Source organism: Odontesthes bonariensis, chromosome 3 (genome assembly GCF_027942865.1).
Source record: "Odontesthes bonariensis isolate fOdoBon6 chromosome 3, fOdoBon6.hap1, whole genome shotgun sequence".
In the NCBI taxonomy this organism is placed as follows: domain Eukaryota; kingdom Metazoa; phylum Chordata; class Actinopteri; order Atheriniformes; family Atherinopsidae; genus Odontesthes; species Odontesthes bonariensis.
Genome location: NC_134508.1, coordinates 32352806 through 32363658, shown reverse-complemented (window position 1 = coordinate 32363658; position 10853 = coordinate 32352806). Strand labels below are relative to the sequence as shown.

The 10853-nt window shown below is 38.1% G+C and overlaps 1 protein-coding gene across 2 annotated transcripts; it reads left to right on the top strand.

Moving 5' to 3' along the window:
• The first annotated feature begins 4483 nt into the window (after positions 1-4483).
• On the top strand, positions 4484-10402 carry LOC142377466 (troponin T, cardiac muscle-like). 2 transcript variants are annotated; one of them, XM_075461586.1, is made up of 12 exons: positions 4484-4584; positions 4732-4890; positions 6824-6847; positions 6977-6998; positions 7095-7158; positions 7259-7375; positions 7470-7547; positions 7743-7844; positions 7951-8057; positions 8196-8286; positions 9257-9297; positions 10018-10402. In XM_075461586.1, exons 2-12 carry the CDS (start codon positions 4821-4823, stop codon positions 10055-10057), a joined length of 756 nt encoding a protein of 251 aa, XP_075317701.1. In that variant the 5' UTR covers positions 4484-4584; positions 4732-4820; the 3' UTR covers positions 10058-10402. The 2 variants fall into 2 exon arrangements, with proteins under 2 accessions (XP_075317701.1, XP_075317700.1); XM_075461585.1 differs by having other exon boundaries at positions 6821-6847.
• Positions 10403-10853: the final 451 nt, after the last annotated feature.

Genomic DNA, 10853 nt, shown 5'->3' with positions numbered 1-10853 from the left:
CACTTTCTCCGCGTGTTTTCGGTTTGACAGAAAACTTCCCGCCGGGGATTTATGGCACTGTTTGCATGCTTGTGTGTGTTTTCCACGCAGCTGCACACGTTTTACTTAAAAACATCAACGAAAGCTCAGTTTTTAAACACAGCAAATGAGTTAAAGCTGAAATTTCACATTTATTTTATTATTATTTTATTTGACATATATTTAGTCAAGAACCACAACTTATTTGTTAAAAGGCACGTGGAGGCACAAATAAAACCCTAACTCACTTATGCAGGGAAGGAAGGACGCTTTGGTTCACTTGAGAAGAAACAGAACAGCAGAACATCATTACTCCCTCTTTGTACAAGTTAGTGATTATTGGTGTTTATTAGCTTCAATTCCGTTGACACAGTACGGCGGCGTGGAAGCCACACACACACCGGGAAAACAGTTTAAACAGCCCGCTTCACGAAAGGGTGTGTGTTGACATATGTTCAAACAATTAGAGGAGGTCATCTGACTGCACAAGTTCTCCTATCCTTGAACAAATAACATTACCATGTGTTTGTTTTATCCGCGTATCTGGAAATGAGCCAGCACGGTGGCCCCTTGGTCAGCCAAGACATTGAAACAGTAAACGTGGCTAATAATTTTTCTGGATGGTACCAGCCGGAAATGAGGAAAAGGATGCAGGTGTCAAGGTGCGATAAGGTGGTGCCTTCAATCTGCATGCAGCTAAACAATTCGTGTATTTGGGCTCATTCCTTTTTTTTTTTATCCCTTGTCCTGTCCAGCATTATGACGGCAGAATCGTAATCTGAATACCGTTTATGCCAAACACATTTGCTATGCCAAGGGAAGCTTTATGAATGTAAAGCTCCCCTTGACGCCCATCAACTCCTCATTTTTATTTATTTATTTTTGTTACAATATTTAACATGATATGATAATAGTGCCGAACCGGACCGGGGGACAGAGAGAGAGGGAGAGCGAAGAAGAGAAAAAAGGAACAGAAACATGAAGAGACAAACATAAAAAACAATGAAAAATCAGACAATCAGCTGCTATACCTGTAAAAAAAAAAAAAACTGAAGACAATTCACCGCTTTTGTGGGGAATCCAGCCTTAGAAGCACCAGGAGCACCTGTAAGCAGACAAGCAGAGAACAAACACACAAACAAACAAACAAACAAAAAAAGCACAAGCAGCAGCAATCTCATATAATACACAGGTGACCTTAAACCACAGGACAGCACAACAACTGCTTAGTGAGCATGCTACTGGGCTAATGAATGTGTGTGTGTGCATGAACATGCAATACACATAGATGGTCCCACATAATAACCATGCTTAAATGTCAGTGTGTAGGGCCACAATCCCCCCCCCCCCCCCCCCCCCCAGCAATCAGAAGCAGACCGAGAGGGCCCCCAGACCCAGGCCACCAACAGCCCCCAAGGAGCACAGAACCCGGGAAGCCCACCATAGGGACAATTTGGGCTCATTCCTAATTTAAACGATAACATTCATGGTTATGCAGTCATGCTCAACATCACTAAAATGAGCAAAGTTCATAAGAAGCACAGCAAGACTAAATTCTTGCAGTACTGTTTTCTAACTACTTTCTTGTTTCGAGTAATTTAATGGTCGTATATTATGAAGAGAGCAGCTTTGACACAAATGGATGACCGTAAATCTTTAGCAGATGCAAATGCAGGCTACTGACGTCCACGTTGCTCTGCGTTTCTCTCACCCCCAGCCTGATGTTGGCCTGCCCAGCATGTTCTTATTCCTGCCATAAGGTGGCAGTGTCGGTTCAAAATTAATTACTGAGACGATTCAGACATTTTCCATCTGACTTCCAAATGACTAAAAGGTGGATCTAGGTATTGTTCAGGTGAAAGTTGATGTTTAGTTTGCTGGAAATTTCTGAAGGAAACTTCATTGAGCTAAGAATCACCGTGTAGAATTGTGGGCCGCAAAGCGAAAAGAATTTGGCTCAGGAAGCTTATTTCCATTGTTTGTTTCCAGGTGCCAGACAAGACAGGGTGTGGTTCCCAACAATGCAATCTGCAGGAAAACGTTTATTTAGTCAGAGGAAGGTGGCTTGAAGTCACAACCAACTGACTTCCTAACACTGCCTGACAACTTGTGATGTGCCTAACTCAATGGATGTTTGCAGACTAACATGAGCTACAAGGATTAAAAAACAAAAGATGAATGAATAGATACATTTATTGATAAATGTTCAGTTTTATCAAAAGACTGAGATGTCACGAGTTAATATTTTTGTGTTACTTGAATGATCTGTCAAAAGCTTTCAGCTCATTGAAGACTTCCCAAAATGACGATTGTCTAAAAAATGATCAGTTTTCTCTGGTTTAAGACTTTGTAGCTTATCTTAATATGAAAATATATATATATATATATATATATATATATATATTTATATTTATATATTTATGTTTTCATGTGGCAAAATATTGGTTTACCTGTCATATTTTTTAGTTAGATTAGTTTGACAAAGGACAGTTAAAAATGTTAAATGTGCCACATTTATGTTGTGCTTTTCTGATCATATTGACCCCTCAAAGCTTTTTTTACACAATAAGCCACTTTTACAATTTTCAATTTCATTCAGCTCTTTTCAAACCCCAAGTGCACGCCAAAGTGTTTTACACAGTAAAAATTTGAATAATGGATTTGAAAATGATCAATAATAAAGGAAATACGATTAAAACAATCACAAAACAACTTATTATACTTTAAAAGTGATAAAATGAATAACTGAGCATAGACAAAAGGGTTAAAAACATACAAAAATAATGTATTAAAACATGTAGCACAAAAACAGATCAGTCAATGTTTTAGGATTTGTCTTAGAAGCAGAGTGTGTCAGCACTTCATGCCCAGACGGAGCTGGTTCACCAAGAGAGGGACATGAAAACTCAAACCTTTGCCACCCATTCCAGCTCGAGAAATTCTTGTTACCACAAGAAGGCCAGCGTTTTGGAAACAAAGCGCTCTTGTGGGGTAATAAGAAATAACCCACATATTTAAACCTATATTATTCAGTGTCACGCATGGTGTCACACAAAAGTGTGAGTAAATCTTCTGTTAAACCTGAACTCATAAAATTAGTCATGTAAGCTTGTATTTCATTGTGAAAAAAAAGATACGACAAGTCTGTAAATGTCATGTCTGAATTAAACATGCGTCATAGAAACGATAAATGTTTTTACTTTTGTACCAACAGTTTAAGTATTGCACAACTGAGCTGAACTGTAATGCTGCATCTGCAATTAGATAGCACAGATGCATTATTCATACAGCAAAAATAATCAATACTATGATTAATATATCGGTATTGGGTTCTATTAAAAAAATTATATAAAATCCTTGAATAGAAACACGTGTTTTGAAAGACTTTGTACTAGAATTTAAATGGATGCTGTTTCAGATCTGAATTGATGCCAAGAATGAATCTCATCTAAGTTGGGTTATGTTCAACGACTGGTAACGTTTTTATGTAAATTCTTCTTTTTGAGTTGTTCTACTAACAAACAAACAAGGCAAGCCAAACCTCATTAGCTGTTTGGTGGAGAAAATTTACAAAGCCCAAATTGAAAAAGACATTTTTAATTTGTTTTAAGGTATTTCTGTTAACTTCAGTAAAAACATAAAGACGTTACTTTGTTGTGTTGATAGTCAGGCATCACAGCGCTGTTACACGTCTTAACTGTGAGAGCAAGACTTCTGCGAGTTAACTTTGATCTGAAAGACTTGACGCTTTTTTGGGTTCACTGTGACACTTGTTCACTTGTTTTGAACTGAACCTTTTCTAACCTGACCCTTTGACTGTCCAAGGAGTTTGGGTGGAGGGGAACCCACTTAAACAGCCCCACAAACAGAGTTAATATTTGGCTTCAACTCACAAAAGACATCTGTTGAGTCGTAATCCTGACCGTGATATCCGATTCATCATTGCAGCTAACAGGGCTCATATCAAAAGGCTTGGCATGGTAATAAAGGGAACTGATTTCAACATGTCAGTGCATGTGATGGCAGAGATGTACGATTAAAAGCGAGGTGCCGAAGATGGAGCCAGTTAAGGGCTCAGTTTCATCCTTGGCAGCTAATCATGGGAATAGTGCACAATTTCATTATGTAAAATATCCAGTGTCCAGGGATAATTGCATGTAAATCCCAATATGAAAAACAAGTGTTTATTTCCCTTGAGGCGTTTGAACCCTACCTTTGTACACACATGTGCACACAGGAATAGATTCTCAAGGATTACATCTAACTTGCCTCATGTCTGGTAGACCTGCGATACTGAAACCTTTTGAAAGCAATAATCCTGTGTTGTTCGGTTAAGGTTTCCAAAGGTAAAAATAGATTATGCAAGTCCATGGAGAACGCATATTTTCCTATTCTAGTTGATGCCATCGACCATCTGTTTGCAGGTATGTGCCCACCAATTGTAGACATTGGCAGCTTGCTGCCATGTGATCCACTGTTGGGTTTAAAAGCTTATGGCCCAAAGAGAGGGACACAGTACACAATTCCCCACTGGTTTCAGTCTGTAGCGCACATCACAAGATCTGGGTAAGTCTGTGTCCCCTTAAAGAGTCTGAATATATCAATGCTGTTCAATGCTCAGTGCACACATTTGTGCTTTTTGTCACACTGGACTAATTTAACCATCTCAGGCCATTGTAAATGTATAACCACCGATTTGACTTTGTGCCGCAGGTGCTGTGTCTTAAACATGTCAGACACAGAGGATGCTACGTATGAGTGAGTATTTTCTGTGGTGGGAAGAGCCGAGTTAACAAAAAGGGATGCCAGCAGAGTTGGAATTAATCAACACTGAACACTTTTGTTCTGTTTTTTCTTCTTTCAGAGGACAAGGTAAGACGGTTTGCCAGTTCAGTGAACCGGAGGCAGCTGCATGTTTGCCAGTGAGAAAAAAATCAAACTAAAAAATGCCTGCATATTGAGATTATGCTGCATGAATGTATGTTAGAGATGCTGTGCCCATTTTTTATTGTAATTTGTAAAGTTTGCTGCCTTTGCTTGCCTCTGCTCATTGCCTTTAGCTTTGGAGTGAACGGCAGGGACTTAACTAAGCAATGAAAACAATGCAAAACCTTAAGAGACTGCGGTTTATGTTCCCTGCTTTACACGCTTGCATTTCAAAAGTCTTAGTGAAGACGCTGCATCTACTAAGCTGCTGGCTTCATCATACAGCTTACTGTATTTTTGGCGTGTTGGTGCCACTGCAGAGGCAGCTGCTGTCCTTCAGCTTTTCTGTCAGATTGACCTTTGTCTCCCTGTCAGTCCCCTCTGTCTGTGGCTGGTTACCATCCCAGTGGATCTGTCCTTTCATTTCAAATGATGTATTGGGTCACCATCAAAGTGATAAAGAGTCATACCTCTATTTCCGTCCTCTTTGTGAAGCTGTCTGTGGGATACTGTCTGTACCGCTTGGCTGTTCTTGAAACTAAGCAGCACCTGTCTCCCTCTGTGTGGAATACAGTTCCTTTTAGTGTGCAATGTAGGTCAGTGAATGTTCTCAATAGAGAACCTTGGGGAAGGTTTGGGCAGAGCACAATACCCACTTTCATTTTTATGCCTGCTGGAGGTCCTACTAAATAGAGGTTGGCTTACCTTCTTTGCAATAGAAAGAGGTTGAGTTTCCCCTCTGTGACCGCAGGGACTAAAAGACTGAAGTCGTCCTTTTTGCAGCGAGGAAAAGAAAAATATGCAGCACTTAAATTGCTTTGAGAAGAAAAAAGCAGAAGAGCTTATAGAAAAATCCCCTTCTCTGCATAAGTGAACACGATGTTTCACGAACATTAGAACTGGTCAGAATACAGAACACTGCAACATGAAATAAGCATTTTATTTACTTAAAAGACTGACTTGTTTTAAACGACACTGCCAAAAAATGCAGAAATGTTGAGCTCCATTCATGTGTGCATGACTGTGACGTTGACCGCTTTCATGCTTGCTTTGTACAGAGGAGGAGGAGGAGGAGGAGGTGGAAGAGGTAGTACTGCTTATGCTGATATGTTGGCATGACACTTATAAACAGTGGTAGCTTTGTTTTTAACTCAAAGTTGGAAACCTCTTGTATGAACATTGTAAGTATAATGTGCATGTTCTGCATAAGATATAAACATTGTTGCACTCTCATGAAAAACAAGCTAAGTTCTGAGGTCGTGAGCTAAGAAAAACAGGTCTGTGTCAGCTTGATGATGATGATGCATTTTGCACACCATCCAGCTTTTCACACAGTAAATAGTTTATTTGAAGGACACTTCACGGTGTAATGTTTAAAGACAGCTTTAACACCAAGATGTGAATTTGAAATAATGTACTTCTGTTTGACTGTGAGTTAAAGGTCAAATATTACAAATCAAAATGAGTTTTCTCTTTGTTACTTTACTTTTGTTGCTTAAAACTATGTTAGAACCTTTGGCAGTCACAGTCTTCGTAAGGGACTATGTTATACTCATTCTTGGTGATTTTGTAACTATTCACAGACTCGGGTGGAAACTCAAGTTATCTGTGATGATGATCTTAAACTGCATTGCCCAAACTTAAAAAGTAGCCTGCATATCCCTGTTTGCCTTTCCCGTCATCAGCGCTGACAGGAGATTAATTCAACCCACTCTGTGCTACAGTATCTGCCAAGGGGCATTCCATTTCTCTCTGTCATGGCAGCCAGAAATTACACTAAATGAAGGAAGCTGCAGGAAAGAATCATATTTCCGTCATAAGTGAAACTTGGTTTATTAATTTGAAGCTTTAGCTTACTGTACCTATGATCTTTTAGCAGATGCTGCAGAGGAAAATGAGGGAGGTGAGAACAACTTATTCACAAATAACCGATGCTCTGTGGAGTTTTTATACATAAAAAATGTTTTCTTTCTGACAAGCCATCTCATTAAATAAGGATTTAACTTTGTTTCTTCTTATTACTGATATACAGAGGAGGCAAAGCCGAAGATAAAGTAAGAACAGAGTTTAAAAATATTTTCATAGTACAAACAACACAGTTCACCGTGGGAGACATGCTCAGGTTTAAAGATTTTTCCCATCTCCCTCAGGACTGGTTTCGTGCCCAGCTTGGCACCACCCAAAATACCAGATGGAGAAAAAGTGGATTTTGATGTGAGTTCATCACAGGGCTGATCAAAACTACATCTGCAAGCAGTTTATTTGAGTTGTGATAACTTCTCGGCTCACATTTGTTTTTTAATCGCACTATCAGGACTTTAACAGGAAGCGTATGGAAAAGGACCTGAATGAGCTCAAGACACTGATTGAAGCTCACTTTGAGAAGCGCAAGAGCGAGGAAGAAGAACTTCTACACCTCACGGATCGCATAGTATGTAAAGCACGCATTATTTCTAAAAAGTCCCTCACTTTTAGTCATATTTTAAGATTAAAACAATTCTGTCACTTCATTCTGTAATTTTCAGGAAAAACGCAGGTCTGAGAGAGCCGAGCAGATGAAAATCAGAGCGGAGAAGGAAAGAGAAAGGCAAAACAGACTGGCTGTAAGTGCAAATAGAAAGATTTTCTAGGCCTCACAAGTTGTTTGGAAAATTAGCCATTTAAACAGTTTAGAAAGTAAAAACTTATTATTTTGATTGCCCTGTCTATGAATGATACTTTAAGCCAAATTCAGACGTTGTCACTGATATAATAGTCTGTATTGTTGATCAACAGTTATGTATTATTTCATCTATTAGGTAGAGAAGGCAAGAAAGGAGGAAGAAGAAGCCAAGAAGAAAGCAGGTGACGATGCAAGGAAGAAAATGATTCTATCTAACCTGACTTTCACTGGATACAAGGTAGTGTTTCTGTTAATAGCTAAAATAACAATATGTTTAATTTGGGTAAACAACATCATGCATGTACAATATGCTTCACCCTATGCACCCCATTGCTTCCCTGCAGACACAGACTGGACCAAAAAGACAAACAGAAAGAGAAAAGAAGAAGAAGATCCTAAATGATCGACGCAAGGAGTTAAACGTCGATCACATGAAAGAAGAAAAACTTAGGTAGAAAAACACACTTGTGACTAAAAACATACATTTTAAATATTTTTCTCCTAATTTAATACAAATGTATTCTATAATAAATTTGAGATCAAAGTCTAATATATGACCGATTTTAAATCATTTTCTGGATTCATACAGGGAGAAAGCAACAGAACTGAGGGACTGGATGTGCCAGCTAGAGGCAGAGAAGTTTGAACTTCAGTACACGTGTGCAAAGCAGAAATACGAGGTAACACCTACTGAATACTTACTGTGACACTGCTATTGTATGCACATCAGAAACATATCTTTTGAATAGACAGATTCTTGGAAGCAGGCCAAAATAAATAAATACTATACGGGACAATTCTCATTATCATTAGAGGCACTTAGCCAGTGATTTCTTTTTTTTCCTGGCATGCCACAAATTATATATATATATATATATATATATATATATATATAAATATATATATATATATATATATATATATATATATATATAAATATATATATATATATAGACGACAATAGTTACAACAAATATCTGTAGATCCCAAGATTTTATTAGGCGTAGAAATTAGTCTGTTGTAAATCATTTTCTTTTTTCAATTTCCTTGCCTGATTCATGGACACACACAAGCTTTTTTCTATAGGTCTAAAGATGAAAAATTTACTGCGAATGAATTCCACGATATTAGGCTGGTTGCCATTTAGTGCATCTATTGCATTAAGCTCATGTTACCCTGTGTTTAATCCATTGTCACAGGAATCAGCTACTGTCTTATGAATGCAGATGACCAAACTATATTAGTAACATGTAAGATCATCAAGATCATTGTTAATGTAACATGAGAACTGTCATAAATGCACATCGGTGTAGATTTTCAGTCATTCAGTCATCAGTCATCTGATAACCCTAAAAATTTGAATAAGGGGAACTGGGTGAAGATGGCGTCCAGTTGTCCTTATTCAAGCTCTTAGGACTGTCATAAATGTAGACAAAATAAGTGTTAGCTAAGGCTAGCTTAAGCAAGCTATAACTGGCCTTGCTGTTTTAGCAGTAGGGGAACAGGTTGTAGAAGTCATGCACAAAGTTGGGAGAAATCGATCATTTCTTAGCAGGGCATTATCACTGTTAGAAAACAGATATAAAAAGAGACATTAGGTTTCACCATTATGTATGTAAATGAGCTTTTTCACATTGCTTCTTTGCGCAGATAACCGTGCTGAGGAATCGGGTCAGTGATCATCAGAAAATGTAAGTATATTTTATAATGCTGGCTCTTGTCATAAGGCAGGAAATGAAAAACCCCTTTTCAGACACGCAGCTTCTCATGTGGATGCTGCTTTGTTGACAGGAATTACAAACCAAAAGCTGAAGCAACAGAAATGATCATTCGGATCAAGCGCACACTTCTACATGATTCATGAGGGCATTTTCATAGAAGACGTTACTTTCAAGCCTTAACAGTGCTTCTTACTTAGTTTGCCAAAGTTATGCAAAATTACTTTGCACTACCGTAGTTGGTTATGGTGAGAAAAAGATCACGATTACGGCTGAAACACATTCTTTTTATAGTGCAACTGTCACCGTCATGGACGCCATTTTGCTGGTTAACTTTGTTACATGCAAACACAAAATATTATGATGAAATGTTGTCAGTCCCTGGTTGGCTTTAGACAGTAACATCACTTGGTTAGGGTTAAAAATCAAAAGTACAAGAAAACAAAAACTGAAAGGGCTAAAAAACATTCTTTATAGTTGAACATTACAGTCATGGACGCCATCTTCCCCCACATACTGTAGTTGCTCTTATGACCTTTAGAGGTTGCATATTCTTTGAATGTTATAATTGGCCATATCTGCCTTCAAGAACAAAGACTTCATGGGAACGTTTTGGACATAGAGACAGTCTCCTTTGTAGGTTGTGTGCTGGCTGGTATGACACATTTCTGCCAACTTGATTTTTATTTTCAGATCAAAGGGTAGCAGAAGCAAGCGGGGACTGAGAAAGTGACTTCTGCCATCAGCTGGAGGGAAAACTGTAAACATCAATCATCCATGACTTGTAAGGCATGAGATAATGTGCATAATCATGTTTTCTAAATATCCAAACAAAGAAGAAGAAAATTATAATGTTGAAAAGATGACACACCCTTTAAAAAAGTCAAGCACGCCAAGTCCATCTGCAGCTGTGTAGCAGTAAAATATAAAGTACGTGATAGTGGACTGATCCGGCAATGTGGTGCAACTTATGGTTTATAAGATGGTGAAATAAAAGCAAACATGAGGCTAATTATTTGGTTCTGTGTGTATGACATTGTGATCACAATGAATAAAAAGAATGTTCAAAAACTGGAAATCAAGTTTTTCTTTTCATGCATCTAATTTCTTCACTTGGTGAATTTAGCAGATTAATATCAAATCCATTATAATTCTAAAAGTCACATGTTTTGCCATACAATGTTCACATTGTGGTTACTATGTGTACAAGATTTAGTTCTTCTGGTTTCTTCTTTTTTTTTTTATTAAATCTGCAGGCAAATTTGATGTGTGCCTGGAGTATTTCGTCTTCTGTAATGACCACACACAGGCAGATAAATCTATCAGCTTAAATCCAAACGATTAACCTTATAAATGGAACCTTATAAATCTAAATATCAGCCATGACCGTGACTTTGTGGTTGTTAGGTGGATTATTTGTTTTGAATCTTCAAATCTGATCAACAATAAATGACTGGAGAGTTGCTAATTTTCCCAGAGGCATTTCAAACTCCGCAGCCAAAATGTGGAGGCGTGTGGGGAACAAAAAA

Bases quoted from the DNA above. Each gene is read 5' to 3' on its own strand.
- LOC142377466 (XM_075461585.1), top strand. From the start codon at position 4,821: ATGCCAGCAGAGTTGGAATTAATCAACACTGAACACTTTTGTTCTGTT. The intron at 7,376-7,469 runs GTATGTAAAGCA...TGTAATTTTCAG, and splicing joins TACACCTCACGGATCGCATA to GAAAAACGCAGGTCTGAGAG. The intron at 8,287-9,256 runs GTAACACCTACT...TTCTTTGCGCAG, and splicing joins GTGCAAAGCAGAAATACGAG to ATAACCGTGCTGAGGAATCG.